Consider the following 16,985-nt stretch of genomic DNA (forward strand, 5'->3'; position numbering starts at 1 on the left):
GCTCGTTTTTGGCGAATTCTCTCCCAAAATCCGGGCGAAATATGCTCTTTCCCCGACGTGACCTTGGCGCTTGGCTTTATGACCTTTCAGCGTCTGAACCGGTAAACTGAACCGGGAAAGCACATGTCTGTATACGGATGCGCATGTGTTGGTGCGCAAAATGTAAATGGGTTCGTGACCCGGTTCGTTCTCGCGGAGAGGAAATTGTCCTCTCTTCGCTTGGCGAGAGCTGGTAGAAAAACTAGAAAAGATGGTCAAAATGTAATATGCTACTTGAGACAAAGTTACGTGTCTTGAAAACAACTTTCGTTTGAGGGGTCATTTGTGAAAATCTGTCAAGGAAATAAAAAGTTATGCGAGAATTGGCTTTTGTAACCTAAATTGGAAATCAACCTGATTCACCTTTTCGCCCCCTCGGGCGAACACGTTCGCACCTGTGGTTTTTAACAAAAACAAGAAAAACCTTTTGCAGCACTAAGTTGTGTGTCCCAAAAATACTTTTCTTTTGAGGGGTCACATGTTCAAATCGGTTAAGCGATCATGAAATTATCAACAAATTTATTATTTCAGCAGAAATACCGACCAAGGTATCTGTATCTAAATCCCATTCAAATGTTTATTTCATAAACTAAGAATCGAGATAGAACATCTGTTGTACCAAGTTATTTGCCTTCAAAAAAACCTTTCGTTTGAGGGGTCTGTTGCTGAAATTGACTGAGGCACTATAAAGTTATTAACAAATTAGCTAGTTCAGTCATTATTTCAAGCTGTGACAAAGGTTTTTGAAGCTTGTTAGCGTGCTGCTGCTTCGTTCTAGTGGTGGGTACATAGCATCCCCAAATCCGAATCCAAACCCATCAAACAGTCGCGAGACGATGTAACCAATCAATCAATGCTGGTCTGGAAATCGTTTATTCTAATTTCGATTATTTTCGAACCTAAGTTAAATCATACAAAAACCTTTATCTATGTCCTATCCATTCTAACCAGCGCCCGAGTCGAGTAAACTGAAATCAATCACATTGTCTCTAGATCAACTCGTTACGTGACTAATTCGGTTCACCTCGTGTGCGGATCGAGTAACATCAAATTTAAATAGATTGGGATCAATTCAGAACTGAATAAAATCGAGCCCCAACAAATCAAATCTGATTCCAATCCCAATCTAATAAATTTTTTTTGATTCCGTCAGATGGGATTCGAATCTTTGGAATCAATCCGATGGGATTCAAATCTTTGGAATCCGTCTAGGGATCGAATCTTCAAGTCTTCAAAATCCCGATTCTGCCAACACTAATGTCGTCGCTTCCTCCTCATCAGCTCTGTGAGTAATAACTCTCCCTTTGGCAAAATAATTTTCTTCTTGCAATCAAACCGTGCAGTGTGTTCTCAGTGCAAAGCGGTACCCTACCAGGCGAGAATTCTCCCTTGCGTATGCTGCCGAAAAACGTACCACCAAGCTCTACACCATCGGTTCGGCCGCACGTACGCCACATATTGGACGAGAAAAAACACGCTCAGCAACACTGACCGAGAATAGTCGGTCGGTTCGTGCCCGAGAAGAAGTGCTTTACCCACACGGGGCCATTCGGTGCAAGACTTTTTCAGACTGGCCGAAAAAGGGTTCTTCAGTGAAAATTTTCGTTCCGTAAGGGTGGAGAAAAAGTGCGACGAGGATCTAGAGGCGATCTGTTATCACGAATGCATTCGCTCGCCGTTGTTCAAAGTGTGTCCAATCAGGCATCGCTGTGATACGACGAATTACGCCAAAGTGCAAACAAATGGTCAGCAAAGCAACCACCAGCCGACGGCCCGTCTGCTAGAGTTGTCGCCATCCCGAAAACTACCCTCAAATATGTTACCTATGTGTACAGTTTGCTTGTGAAGTGGTTTTACTGCGAGGAACACTTTGTGAGTGAATCAGTGGCAAACATTTAGAATTGGTGCGTATGCTGTGTCCTTGGGTGCACCAAAAAAAGGGCAAAATCCCTTAAGCTTGCATCAGCCCATCTGTGAGGCCAATTAATTGCATTATCCATCAACTTTCCGTCGTCCTAGCGCTCGTACGGCGAAAAAAGGGAAGGAAAAAATGCGATGGTAACAAGCGTATGAACAATGAAAAGCAAATCTAGAACTTCTTTAACGAACGGCAGTGGTAGTAGTAGTGGCAGTGGCAGCGATAATTACACCAACGGTAGCAACTATGCGACCGTGGCGACCGCAGGATCATCGAGCACAACAGTGGCCGGATCCGGTGGTGGGACCATGAACGGTGGAACGGGCAAATCTCAAACCGGAAGCCCCGGTTCGGGAGGGGCGTTGAATCATGGCAGTATGCAGAGCAGCTCACCTGGCGGTCTGTCGGAAGTAGCGCCGGACAGTATGGATCCGCTACAGCCGAATAACCACCATCACAGTAATCATCTGCACAATCGCAACCATCTGTATCAGCAGCAGCAGCAATACCATCAGAAACAAAGTGGAATCAAACCGCATATCTCGCTGGACAAGTGCGATGAGTTTCAGTTCAAAGTTCCACCGGAGGCCCCGGTGTTCGAGCCGTCGGAGGAGGATTTCAAAAACCCCCTCGTGTACATCAACAAAATACGACCGATGGCAGAAAAGTATGGCATCTGCAAGATTCGACCGCCGAGCGTGAGTGTCTCTGATTATGAAACTTCGTTTAGTACCGTTTGTTTTATTCTCTTTGCCCCATTGTTTCGTTGTTTGTTTAATCTATAAAAATGTATCGCACGCCTATATCCATATCCCTTATCCGCGTGTGGAAAAGGATAATGTTAGCCTACTGATTGACTTTCCGAGTGGTTGCTACGCGACGCTACTCGGGATAGCTAATGGGGGAAAGAAAATGTTGGAAAAATGCCTGTAACAATAATAAACTCTTTTTTTGTTTCTGTGTTTCTCGATTCGGGTTTTTCTAAAAACAGTCCTGGCAGCCCCCATTCACTGTGAACGTCGAGAAGCTTACTTTCACCCCGCGCATCCAGCGGCTGAACGAGCTGGAAGCGGAAACGCGCATTAAGTTGAACTTTCTCGACCAGATCGCCAAGTTCTGCGAGCTGCAGGGTACGAGCCTCAAGATCCCGATGGTGGAACGGAAACCGCTCGATCTCTACACACTACACAAGATAGTGAACCAGGAGGGTGGCCTGGAGGTGGTTACGAAGGAGCGCAAATGGTCGAAGGTGGCCTGTCGGATGGGTTATCAGCAGGGGAAAAGTGTTGGCTCGAACCTGCGCTCTCACTACGATCGGCTGCTGTATCCGTTCGATGTGTACCGCTCGGGAAAGGTGGTCGATTTGGCGAGCATCGATCCGGAACCGAACGAAGATTGCGAGTACGAACCGCACTGCATTGAGTCGCGCCAGCAGGTGCAACCCCCGATGACAACGGCTCGTCGTTCGCAGCGTTTTGCCCAGCAGCAGAGCAACAGCAAACAGTCGACCTCCGGTGGCAGCAGTGCCGGGGGAAGCATTCGCGGTTCGTCGGAGGAAATGTCGCCCGGGAAGAAGGAACTGCGCCACCGGAGTATGCTGGAGTTTGCCAGCAAATTGGCGGCCGCCGCTCGGGAACAGGCGGCAACGAACGGAGCGAAGGATGAGAAGGCGGCTGGCCCTGGTGGGGCCGGCCCCAGCAACTACGACCCGATGGCCAAGTACATCTGTCACATGTGTAACCGTGGCGACGTGGAAGAATCGATGCTGCTGTGCGATGGTTGTGACGCATCGTACCATACGTTTTGTCTGATGCCACCGTTGCAGGACATTCCGAAGGGCGACTGGCGCTGCCCGAAGTGTATCGTGGAGGAGAACTCGAAGCCAGTGGAAGCGTTCGGCTTCGAGCAGGCACAGCGTGAGTACACACTGCAGCAGTTTGGCGAGATGGCCGATCAATTCAAGCTGAACTACTTCAACATGCCCGTGCACCTCGTACCGACCGAGCTGGTGGAGAAGGAGTTCTGGCGCATCGTGTCGTCGATCGATGAGGATGTCACGGTGGAGTATGGGGCCGATCTGCACACGATGGATCATGGCAGCGGGTTCCCGACGAAGTCGCTACCCTACCTGACGCAGAGCGATCAAGAGTACGCCGAGTCGAGCTGGAACTTGAACAATCTGCCCGTGCTGGATGAGTCGATATTGGGGCACATCAATGCAGACATCAGCGGCATGAAGGTACCCTGGATGTACGTCGGTATGTGCTTCGCGACGTTTTGCTGGCACAACGAGGACCACTGGAGCTACTCGATCAACTACCTGCACTGGGGCGAGCCGAAGACGTGGTACGGTGTACCGGGCAGCAGAGCGGAAGAATTCGAGCTGGCCATGAAATCGGCCGCCCCGGAGCTCTTCCAATCGCAGCCCGATCTGCTCCACCAGCTGGTGACGATAATGAACCCGAACATTCTCATGAACGCCAACGTGCCCGTCTACCGGACGGATCAGCATGCCGGCGAATTCGTTGTGACATTCCCACGGGCGTACCATGCCGGTTTCAACCAGGGGTACAACTTTGCCGAGGCGGTCAACTTTGCGCCGGCCGACTGGATGAAGATGGGCCGGGAGTGTGTCAATCACTACTCGAAGCTGCGCCGGTACTGTGTGTTTTCGCACGACGAGCTCGTGTGCAAAATGGCGCTCGAGCCGGATCGGTTGAATCTTGGAATTGCGACCGCGTGTTACATCGACATGGCAGAGATGGTGGACACGGAGAAAAAGCTGCGCAAAAATCTGCTGGAATGGGTAGGAATGAAACCTATTTTAAGATTCATTTGAAAGGCAATTAGATTTCACTTTAAGTGTACATAAATTTACAGCTAGTGGATCTGATTTGCCACAAACTGCTTATTAAAAATGCGCTTGAAAGTGTCTTTTTTATCAAACCCGTTGGTACAAAAATTAACAAGACAAAATGTATCAGAATTACTTTTAAGCGGACAAAAAGGAGGTTTCTTGAATGGCATTTTCTCTATTAACACGTTAAGCGCTACGTGGGCCCCATGGGGCCGACAGTGTCCTTCCCCGTAAGCCGGCGTCGGTCTGTTCGAACCGACAGAGCCCGTTGGGTAGGCCGGCGTTTCTACGAATCGCTGGCAGAACGGAAAGCAGTGCAATTTGGGCATAGCGCTTAACGTGTTAATACGTAATATTTCGTGTTCGTTTAAGAATAAGAAATGATTAATTGATTACGAAGTCTCAACCATAAAGTGTTTTGTTAATTGTTTAAATTTTTTAAATTTGAAAATGCTAGGAAGTATTTAGGAGGACGAAAAGTTGCTTTTTTGGTGTATGTTTATGTTTGCATTGCGTGTTCATCGTTCTTGATACTTCTCGTCCGCAGGGTGTATCAAATGCTGAGCGGGAGGCATTCGAACTGCTCGCCGACGACGCTAGGCAGTGCGAAATCTGTAAAACGACCTGCTTCCTGTCCGCGGTTAACTGCAAGTGCAGCAAGAACCTTGCCTGCCTGCGCCACTTTGCCGAGCTGTGCGAGTGTCCACCCGACAACCACACACTTAAGTATCGCTACACGCTCGACGAGCTGCCACTGATGGTACAGAAGCTGAAGGTGAAGGCCGAATCGTTCGAAAAGTGGCTGTTTCGGGTGCGCGACGTGCTCGATCCGTCGGTCGCGAGCAGTATCACGCTGGAGGAACTGCAAAGTATCGCCCACGAGGCGGAATGCCAGAAGTTCCCGAACAGTGTCATCCTGGAGCGGCTGAACCTGTCGATACTGGAGGCTCAGAAGTGTATCACGGTCATCCAGCAGCTGGACATCAACAAGATTCGCACGCGCACCCGTAACTCGCTCGAGTGTGCCAAGTACAAGCTAACGATGGACGAGCTGGAGCTGTTCATCAACGAGATCAACAATCTGCGCTGTGTCATCCGCGAGGGTGACAGCGTGCGGGAACTGCAGCGGATCGGTCTCGAGTGGTTGCGGCAGGCGGACAAGGTGTTGAAGCTACGCTTCAAGGACACGAACGTGCAGCAACTGAATCAGCTGATCGAGGAAGGCAACGCGCTGTGCATCGAGCTGCCGCAGATCGCGGAACTCAAGGATCGGCTAACGCAGTACAAGTGGTACCGGCAGGTGCGCACGCTCCGGGAGAATACGATCGACCGGCTGTCACTGGAGGAGATCAAGAAGCTCGTCAACGAGGGGATGCGAATACTACCGCATACAGTATTAGAGAAGGAGTTGTCTCAGTTGCACGGCATCATGCTACAGGTAGGTGCTAATTACTTCTACACCAGATTTCCAACTGGTGCCGTATCATTGGTTAAGCTAACACCACGTTAATATGTAGTTTTTGCTCGGGAGAAATGAAACGTGTACATTTGTACATTAACAATGACAGGTTTCGGTTGTGAAAGCGTAGGCTAGCAGTAGATCGTGAGCCTACGATTGAATAGTTTATTTAAATGCACGTGATACGGGTTCCGAAACCCTTAAGCATAAGAAAGTGAACTTTTTCAGATTACAGGACAAATAGGCTTGCGCTTTTGAAGAGAGATCATATTCACCCTCTCACAATCTGGGCTTTTGCAGAAAATGTATCAAAATATGGTCATAATATTTTATTTGATTTTTCTGATGTTAATGTTCTAAAACATATGAAAAACAATGTTTACTAAACATATTCTCTATTTGAAACCAGAATGGCCAAAACGTGAAAAAATCAGTGCCAGTTTGAGCCATTTTTATTTTAAAGCTACTTTCAATATGCATGAAAGATTACCTTGCAAATACCAAATTTAACTTGTGCCGCTGTATCGGTGAACATTCAGTGCCGCTGTAAGTATTTAGCTGTCAGTGTGCAAGCGGGCTTTTATTGTTGAGAAAAGTATTCGATCTGAAATTTGAAAAAGTATTCGAATTATTGTTTGCACCTGTTTTCCTTGCCATGGGTAAGAATTTTTTTTTACAATTCTGCTCTGTACACACTTTGCTGAATTTTTAAGCTAGAGCGGTTATTAAGATTCTTGTTTACTCATCCCTTCCGTACAGGTTGTCGATTGGGAGCAGTCCGCCAATCAGTGCTTCAAGACGGAAACGCAACACAAGATCAGTGAAATTGACAGCCTGCTCGAGCGGGCACACAATATCGAAGCATTTCTTCCCCTGGCCAGTCAGCTGAAGGACGCACTGCACAAGTCCAAGGAGTGGCTGCACGCGATTGAAACGCTCGAGAGCAGCAAAAACTACAACTTTTTCCACACCCTGCAAAACCTGGCGAACCGCGCGAAGCTGCTACCATTGGAGATGGAAAGCAAACTGCTGTGTGAGACGATTCTCGGCACGACAACCGCGGGCGGCGGCTGCTACAATCGGAACGGGGGTCAGCTGTTGCTGTTCAACTCGAAGGGTTTCATCGGCCCGAGTGGTGAAGATCGGCGAACAAAGTCACCCACGTCATCATCCGTCGCGGTTCCGTCTTCGTCCTCGTCGTCGGCCTCCAAGAGGAAGCGTTACGGTTCGATCTCGAACCTGGACGATCCCCCACTAGCGGACAGCATGGAGACGATTATGAAAAAGATCAAAGAAGAAAGTAACATCGGCGAGCACGATAAGCGTTTGCTGAGGGCTCAGTTGCTTCGGAATTGGAGCGATTCGGTGGGCACCCCTAATGGGGTTCTAATGCCGGGAAGTTTTGATGGTTCTGCGCAGATCCGGGACCATTCCCGTCAACCTGCGAGCAACGGTGTGATCTACCATTGCGCCAAATGCCACGAGATGGTGGCGAAGGCGAACGTTCTACGGAAGTACCATCATCACCGGCAGCACCACCACCACTGTCGTCACCATGAGCGGCACCACCGAACGACGACTGCCCGGCAAGGACAACGGTCGCAGGAGCAGAATGGAGGTGAAAGTACTGTCGGTAGTCTCGATCAGCTGCTCGCGATCAAAACGCTAAGTGAAGAGGATTTCCATTCCGATGTACGAGCCGCCGGTGGTAGTACGGCCGTGGGAAGCAGTTTCGACGATTTCGTGCTGAAGCATGGCGACCAGTTCGAGGAAGAGATGGACGATGAGGAGGAAGCGGACGTAGCCGATGAGGTGAAGGCAGAAGAGGATGATGATGACGATGACGATGATGACGACGACGATGGCGACGATAACGTTGACAATGCTCGCGGGGGCGCTGCCGGTAATAAGCTTTCTGGGCAGAATGGATGCCACAGTTGCAAACCACCGGACGACGATAAGCCTGGGAGTGAGTTGCGCAAGTCCTTACTAAACGCCGCCGGTCCTTACGAGGGTAAAATTAAGACGGAACCTATCGACGGGGACGAGGTCACTGTAAAGGTGGAGGATGATCCGATGTGCGACGTACGTACGGTGAAGGAGAAAGAGGAGGCTAAATCGCGGAACGGTTCGCGAGCATCAACACTTCAGTGTCCCGAGAGTACTAGTCAATCGTTTGAAAATGTGCCCTCTAGCGGCAGCAGGAATACTAATAGTAATAGTAGTAGTAGTGGTAGCGGTAATAGTAGTAGTAGTAGCAACAACAGCAACAGCAATGCGAACCGTCAACCGAACGATCGAGTAAAGCAGGAGCCCCAACCGAACCAGCATCATTCGACGGACTTATGATGGAACAAACGTCGGCTTGTCGATGGCAACAACTGAGACTGCCGGCTGGCTGTGTATGTTAGTATGAGCATCCGGTGAAGAAGGGGAAGAAGGGAAGAGGGCAAAGCTGGACCCAGCAACGGTAAACTTTCGGTGTAAATGGTCTCCGGTAGAAGACATGGCCCACCTTATACCTTATCCATCTCTTTCGCAAGGAGTAGAACAAAAAAGGCAGAAAGGCGGGATAGTGGAGAAAACATTTTCGGTTAAATTATTAGATCATAGGATTTTTTTTGCGTTAGTCAATAAGTTTTTGAACAAGTCAATCCGTGGACCTCCGGCTAGAATGTTGGTGGTAGAACGGCAGAATCAAGCAAGACCCAGCGCAAACGTGCAGCAGGGGCTAACATTGTTGGCACCGATGTATTTGTTTGCGTGTGTGAATGTGTGCGTGTGTGTTTGTTTGTGTTTGTGTTGCTCCCCATTAGGACACGCCATGCTCGGAGGGTAGCAGCGAACCGTAGTGCTAGACAGGAAGTACATAGTATTTGAACACCGGTAGCTTCGTTCGTTTAGCTATCAGAAGAGATATTTTCATACTCTAAGAAGGTCGCATGAAGCTGCCCCAAAGGAAGGAGTACAGCCAGAAAAGGAGCAATTTGGTCAGCTTTTATGATGTATGATGTTTTTTTTCCACTTGCAAGATATAATGACGCGGCTACTGCTGCAGTGCTCTAGTGCTCCCAGCCTATCTTCTGCTTCCTCGCCGTGCATGGAAGAATTTTATGTGATTATGCGTGTTTCCAATAGAACCATTTCGATGCCCCAATATACACGACATTTGTATTAGTGTGCGAAAGTAGTGAGTGAGTGTTTCTAAGTGTGGCTGTATGTGCGTATGCGCGTTCAGTTAGTAAAACGAGCGAGGGCTGCTGAGGTTTTGCTCGATTTGTATACAGCAGAAGGTAAGGGAGAAAAAAAAAAGATTTGTAATTTAAAAGAAGAAAAAAAAACACAAGAAATCATCGATCGATCGATTCTCCGTTGAGAAGGATAGACACTCGATGCTCGTTAACATTTTGCCCCTTACACTTGCGCATACGCACTTAGTACACCGCGACTCCGTGTCCGCTCGAGTACACCCACGCGCACCGCTGTGCACATTTGGACCAGATGTGAGAGTTTAGAATATTTTGTGAACGACGACGACAGCAACTACGAGCAGCAAAATTCTATTGCTCTGTTTCGTTCTAGTAATAAAACAGATACATAAAAAAATTAGTATTCGAATCGTGTATACTTTTTATTTGAATTATTTCTAATATTTTAATTTAACTCGAGAGTATTAGTTTGGTAAACGTAGATTCTAGGTGTCTGATGACCTATTCCTTATTAAATATAGGTTCTTCAAACACGCAAAACGGATACATATTTTTTTTTTAATTTATACACTTTACCAGAGCCTCTTGTTTGGAAATAAAACATTCAATTCTCTGGGGGTATCTGAATGTGCATTCACAAACTGCCTTCCACTTCCTGAGAGAGATCTAAACATAAAGATTGCAGTTGGCTAGAGCTTCAGGTATTGTCATTTGGCCGGAAACTAAAGCTGAAATACATCGTTAAAAAACGGATGATTATTGACCCAACATTGACCGGATACCTAACATTGAGCTTTGAATCTAGCAAGCATAAAAAATATGGAAATTTATTCGTTTTTCCATTAACTTTTTATCCGTTGAGGGCAAAAAAAGCCGACACGGAATGTTAACGAAATGCATAAAATTCCAAACTTACGATTTCTCAGTTTTCTTTTTCTTTTTTTTTGGCGAACCGGATTTTTCTGAGAGGCTTGAAACTCTTCGCATTATTTTTAGCAAATTCTCTTCGAAAGGATGATGTGTTTCTTCCATTAACCCCGTGGGATCCAAAGTGTGGTTCATTATCATAAAGTGAAAGGTCGCATCACCAATCCAAAACGAAAGTGTCCTGGAAAAACACTTTAGAACATTCTGAGGTGCACTGAATAAATGTAAGCTAATGAAGATGATCCCCTTTTATCCAACATTGCGTGCTGTAGCTTTTATCGTACCCTCCGTTGCACTTATGAACGTTTAATTGGAACTTTGTTCTCGGTACGCGTGCATCTCAGTTTCCTAAAAGACTGGTGTATCGAAATATTAAAGAGAAATAGGATTTTCCTTATTAATTGTGTTCTAAACAGCATCGCTCTTCTGCCCACGATGCGCACCACTGGCGGCAGGACCGGTTCTGATTAAAACCAATGTTATGGCTTGTGTGCCGTCCGATGTCTTACATTATTACGTAGGAACGGAAGAGCCCAATGGGAATTCCCCTCGAAGCAAAAAATCCCTGATAATATTGCACACGATCTTCAGCGTGGCATTGGGTAGATCTGTGGTTGTGCCATCGACCGGTCGTAGGACCGATCTTCCATCATCACAGCGATGGCCAACCGGTTTCGTGAATCTTTGTGTGCTCGAAAGCTTGACTTCCCAGTTCAAGTTTGAAGAGGTCATCTATGGACGCGCCTTGATAATTGATAGGCCGCTGGGATCGAGCGGCAAGGAAATCCAAGCCGACCGTGGCTCAGAGATTGTAATCAAGTTTTTGTTGTTGCACTATGGACTGCATCATATGATTGATATTTGGTACGGTGCAAAATAACAAAAATAATATTTAATTTTTTCCACGTATTTTATTTTCTTCGAAGCGTGAGAGATTTGCTTTTTAAACTGCAAAAGAAAATTTGTTGATCATTTTAATTAAATCCAAGTCTTCCAAGTAAATCCAAGTCGAACTCGGTTGAATCTGATTGGAATGATTAATGAAAACTGTAGGTACGTTAATACGCTATTTAAATTATAGAGATTTGCCTGTGGGTTTTGTAAAACGCGGATAAAAATCAATTTGCCGGCTATAATCAATGAAAATTTAAAAAAAGTACGCTAATCATAAAATCGACGTTAAATTTATCTCGGTTATTTAAGAAAAAAGCAAACTGTTTCTGATAAATGAAACATTTTTAATTGTGAAATCTCACTGTGCCACTCCACGTGTATGTGTGTAAGAAGCCACAGGAGGCATCTTCCCATGAAACACGATCGAGTGGATCGAGGCGGCCGTAGCTGCCTCGATCTGATCAGTCGGTGTCTGGGCATTGCGCAAGTGGGAACCCTTGGAGCCATTGTTCAAGCTACTCCGGTGTCAAGGTTGGGCCGGGTCAAGTTGTAAAAGTGTTGAAAGTGGGGCTCACGTATTGACGGAAGTGTACTGGAGGTATTTTTCAGTGACATGAGAAAAATGCGTCTACGGCCAGCGCTAGCAGCGCTATTGATAGTCACAAATGCTTGGAGTGTATTCGCACGTGAGTGTTCTCGGAGAAGATCCCCTGTTTTTGGGGAGTAACCAACTGATTTTGTTTTCGGAAACCAATTGAACTTTTCAGATTACACAAATTCAAGTGTATTTGTGAACCCGGTTCAAATCGCTAATCGATGCACACTTTTACAGAGTTAGATCCGGCGTGCACAACACCAGCCAACAAAAATGGCTTCTGCGTGGCGATCGAGCGCTGCCGGAACATTTACAACCTGCTCAACGGTGGCAATCCAACCCGCGGTCACCTGAACTACATAAAAAGAGCTGCCTGTACGCTACCGAACGTAGAGCGCAGTATTTGCTGCCAGCCAGAAGAAGTAAACCAATTGGTAACCACCACCACCACCACCACCACGACGGCTGCCCCTCCCGGCACAATGCTTTCACTGAATACCCCACCTATCAAGAGCGTCCCTTTGGCCGCTGACGACACGGTGGTCAACTGGGACCTGTTCCAGATGGACCTGTGTGGCCTCAGTACGTACGACCGGATAGCGCATGGGAATAAGACACGTCCTTTCGAGTTTCCGTGGATGGTGGTGCTGCGGTACCAAACAAGCAATGGACTTGAAGACAAGTGTGGCGGTTCGCTGATCAACAACCGTTACGTGCTGACCGCGGCCCATTGCGTCAGGACTCCAAGCAGCTCCAAACTGTAAGTAATGTTGTACTCTTTTTTGCGAAGTGCTCGTATGATTTAGGAATCCGATCAAATTAAACATTTGCGAATAGACACCCTGGCTGTTGGACATTGATTCGTCTATTTTTGCTAACTATCTTCCTGGGTTATGTATGCACATAACGGATGTACGTACTCAAGTACACGGGTTGCTTGAGGAATGTGTAGATCAACTCTACCTTTCTAATTGGGCCTTGCTAAGAGTCGAACAATTTTCTTTCACTTAGAAGTTGAAAAATTTTTTTTTAAATAAAAATATGTTCCATTCCTTTCCGTTATTGAGTCAATATAGTTTACGCAGAATATATAGCACTCATTCATTTCTAAGTGCAAACAATAAAATAATATCAATATATGCGATCAGTGATCACATGCCTTGAACATACAGTTTGAAAAGGAGCAAGGATTTATAGCAAATGCATAGTCAACTGATGGAAGCTTTGAAATAAACGTCTTACATATCCAAATCAATCAAACCTGACCATATCTCCAACATAAATTTACATTTGATCGAATTCGTGTGAATATTAACACTGTTTGTTTTGTCTTTTCAAACAGAGTTAAAGTGCGTTTGGGTGAACACGATAAAACTGCACCCGAAGATTGCATCACGTATCAAGACGGTGAGGTTGAATGTGCTCCACCAGCTTATGACGTCGACATCGAGGAGATGATTATTCCTAAAGATTACAACCGTCCGATTAGGTTCCGGCACGATATAGCACTGATCAGGATGGCTGAACAAATTACGTACTCCGGTAAGAATATTGTCAAAAAGATATAAACAAAACTCATCATTTCAATATTCGTTATTTTCTTTTTTTTAGACTCGGTCAAACCGATTTGCTTGCCGGTGGACGAAGGTGTGCAAAAACAGCTACCACCTAAGTACATCATCACCGGCTGGGGTACGACGGAGGAACAAGCCGTTTCCCAGCTGCTACTGCAAGCTTTCGTACACCATGTAGCAATACCCGAGTGCCAGCAGAAGATGAACGATAACTTCCTTGCCGTCACACTGGCAGACCCGTGGCAACTGTGTGCAAGAGGGGGAAATTTGACCGACTCTTGCCAAGGTGACTCGGGGGGTCCGCTTGCGTTTACCGTGTCCATTGGAGGGAGTGCGAAAATGGTGCAATTCGGAGTTGTTTCCGCCGGAGTTCGATCTTGCGGCAAGGAAAGCGTGCCCGGAATTTACACGAGCGTGCCCGCCTACATGAAATGGATAGTGGCAAACATGAGACCTTGAGGGAAGTCAACGAATGACGATCGAATGAATATGACGTACTGACGAACGATGATAAGAATAAAGATAAGTATTTTCAACTTAACTCTAAGTAGTTTGCTTTCATTTCGGCAGGGGCATTTACAGAAGATGCCTGTAGCTTTTGCATTTTAATCAGAGGGTAAGTTTTGGGAGAGATTATTTATTTTGTATTCTATGTAATAACGTCCAATGGAACAAGTTTGTTGGTGCTCAAATGTATGACAGATTTGTCTATTTATGCGGAAGTTTACAAGCGTAAAAGTAGGGCACCTTCGTACCACTAACTATACCAAAAAATCTGCAGATTTAATGAGTATTCAAGGGAGCTCCAATGTTATCAGAGAGATTTGTTGGTTTGGCGATGGAGGCGCCCGGTCGGCGACAAACAGTAAATCCGCGAAACATACTTTTCTGCAACATGAGTTTTTGCGTTTACTAACAGCAGTTCTATTAAGCAAGATTTCATAAAATATTATAATTTAACTAAATTAGTACAAGACTAAAGCTAAATGAACGAATTTTATCGTTAGGATTAAATCGTAAAAAAACAATACATACATTATTGATACGAACAAAGTAGGTCGAGGTTGGTTTTAATTTTTTTTTGTATAATTATTTGCCTATGAATTTTACTGCTGGTAATGGCATAGGACTTCGAGAGATTAAATGTAATCGCAGCACTGGTATTAATAACATTAATTGAATGAGAGGAATTTGGGACATTTTTTCTTTAATAATTCTCTTCCATTGGAATTTCAATTGTAAGAGAGCTAAACCCTAAAAGCAGTACTTATCTCTCATTTTCGTTGGCATGGATCGTTGTAGGAAGCACGATCGTGTGGTTTAAATCAACTGAAATAATTACTATCTGATCAGTCATTGTACGAACTTTGCAAAAAAAGAACTCAGTCAATTTACATTATTAGTGTAGATTTAAGTCTAGTTCAAGTTGTAAATTTGCCATTGAAATGATGGGTCTGCGTGATGCTGCGCGTGCGACTAGTACTTGTACGTACTGGCAGCTTTGATGCTGATAACAAACGGTTGCAGTGTTTTAGTAAGTGAGTACTTTAATCGCAGACCTAATGCGGTATAGGTGATTTATGATGTTATTTATTGTTTTGTTTCTTCTTGGCGTAACGACCACTTGGTCATGCCTGCCCGTAAAGGGCTTACGAGACTATTTACCCAATGTTTACGTGGATAGTCAGTCCTCTCGTACAGGGGTCCGGTCTCGGTTGGGATTCGAACCCACGCCGTCGAGGTGGTGAGGAGCCTCGGCGCTCATGGGTCGATTTTCTAACCGGCGCTACCGCTCGGCTGTCGCGGACCCCCCCTTGATTTTACATACAATGAATGTTCCGGAGAACGAAGGGCATATAACTAATTCTAAAAAATTTCAACAGATTCAAAACAAACCCTTTTTCTTCGCACAACCACTAGCGTGCCTAAACTGAACAAACGGCCAATCGTGAACGGTTCCGAGCCTGTTCAGGACGCATAGCTCATCTGGAACCTTTCGCCGACGGAGAGTTGTGGTCAGATTGCAAACAACCGAACAGTTGCTGGAAATAAGACGCATCCTTTTGAGTTTCCGTGGATGGTTCTGCTTCGGTATCAAACAAACGATGGATTAATCGATGGATGTAGCGGTTCACTGATCAACAACCGTTACGTGCTGACTGCGGCACAATGCGTTAAGACCTGGAGTGGTGGCATACTGTGAGTAAAGTACACTGTGTGGTAGATGGCGGAGGTGGTGAACTTGATGCGTCGCGGACTTTAAACGTTTAGAACTTTTTCGCGCACATGAGTCGCGGGCGGACTCTGCTGACTGGACAGCATGGAAACACTTAAGGTGTTTCCCAAATACACGGTACGGCACGTTGGGAAGCGTCGGGCCTTACCTCGGGTAGGGGGACTTCGACGTTCCGGGAGAAATCAATAAATAGACACGAGGTTTAATTTATCATTATCTCCGATGAACTGGCCCCTTTGTCCAACAATCGGTTCTTTATTTATACCAACTTTTTGAACGATTTTACACGGTTTTTAGGAAAGTGTTTTTGACGGTTGCCGAAATAGCTGACTCGGCTAGATGATGTCAACTTGTGTTATAGTTGGTCAAAGTGGTAAAGGGTGGCTTTCCGGTGCGAGCTAGTACATAGCCTACGCTGCACTTTGAGTGCGTTTACCTCTTCTTTACCAGCTAGCTTGTTGGTAAACCCTTCGTATGCTAACCAATTGGTTAGCCCCTGTTGTTTATGCAATAATATGTATAGGTGGAGTGATTCTATCACAACTGCATTCAAATAGTCTTCTTCTTCTTGGCGTAACGACCTCTGGGTCATGCCTGGCCGTTAAGGGCTTACGAGACTTGTTTCCCTGTTGTACGTGGATAGTCAGTCCTCTCGTACAGGGGAGGGTCCGATCTCGGTTGGGATTCGAACCCACGCCGTCGAGGTGGTGAGCCCCGGCGCTCATGGGCCGATTTTCAAACCGGCGCTACGCATTCAAATAGTACCTTGAGTAATTTAACCGTAAATGCTCTCAATGCAAAGTTGATCAATGATACTTCACCGCTGTTAAAATGACCTACGCTGTTAGTTTTACAATCGCCAAATTGTCTGGTCAAGGCAGATCAGATCTCAAGCCAATTACGCTCGGCTCCTCTAAATGGTCGTTTTTTGACAACCGGTATGTTACACTATTAAAAAACATCTCATCGATATTTTTTGCCATTGTTTGCATGGAAATAAAAGAAATTAGCGTACTTTTCATCATACTTTGCACCGAAGGTTACCACCTACTAGGCGCCTCCACCATGCAACGTGCACATGCAATGTGGTCAGCTCACTAAAATAAACAAAAAGATAGAGTTACTGTAGTGAAAGTGTGCAGGTTTGTTTAGTAGTCTTCTAGTGGAGCACTTCTTTTACATCCTGATATACAAATATAAATTTATTTAAATGTATGCGGACACTGTTCGCGCAAATCATGCAACAACCTTTTTATTCGAGCTGGTTAATGAACAGA

At 45.8% G+C, this 16,985-nt stretch overlaps 2 protein-coding genes across 3 annotated transcripts; both read left to right on the forward strand.

Moving 5' to 3' along the window:
* The first annotated feature begins 1,389 nt into the window (after positions 1-1,389).
* Positions 1,390-9,679, forward strand: LOC131266531 (lysine-specific demethylase 5). The gene is made up of 4 exons (XM_058269088.1): positions 1,390-2,655; positions 2,949-4,763; positions 5,362-6,252; positions 7,033-9,679. The coding sequence occupies exons 1-4, from the start codon at positions 2,116-2,118 to the stop codon at positions 8,620-8,622; spliced, it is 4,836 nt and encodes a 1,611-aa protein (XP_058125071.1). The 5' UTR covers positions 1,390-2,115; the 3' UTR covers positions 8,623-9,679.
* On the forward strand, positions 8,692-14,013 carry LOC131266533 (serine protease grass-like). Of its 2 annotated transcripts, none has more exons than XM_058269090.1 (4): positions 8,692-9,566; positions 12,136-12,658; positions 13,241-13,440; positions 13,510-14,013. In XM_058269090.1, exons 1-4 carry the CDS (start codon positions 9,500-9,502, stop codon positions 13,929-13,931), a joined length of 1,212 nt encoding a protein of 403 aa, XP_058125073.1. In that variant the 5' UTR covers positions 8,692-9,499; the 3' UTR covers positions 13,932-14,013. The 2 variants fall into 2 exon arrangements, with proteins under 2 accessions (XP_058125073.1, XP_058125072.1); XM_058269089.1 differs by lacking the exon at positions 8,692-9,566 and adding an exon at positions 11,782-11,989.
* Positions 14,014-16,985: the final 2,972 nt, after the last annotated feature.

This window comes from Anopheles coustani, chromosome 2 (assembly GCF_943734705.1).
Source record: "Anopheles coustani chromosome 2, idAnoCousDA_361_x.2, whole genome shotgun sequence".
Lineage (NCBI taxonomy): Eukaryota > Metazoa > Arthropoda > Insecta > Diptera > Culicidae > Anopheles > Anopheles coustani.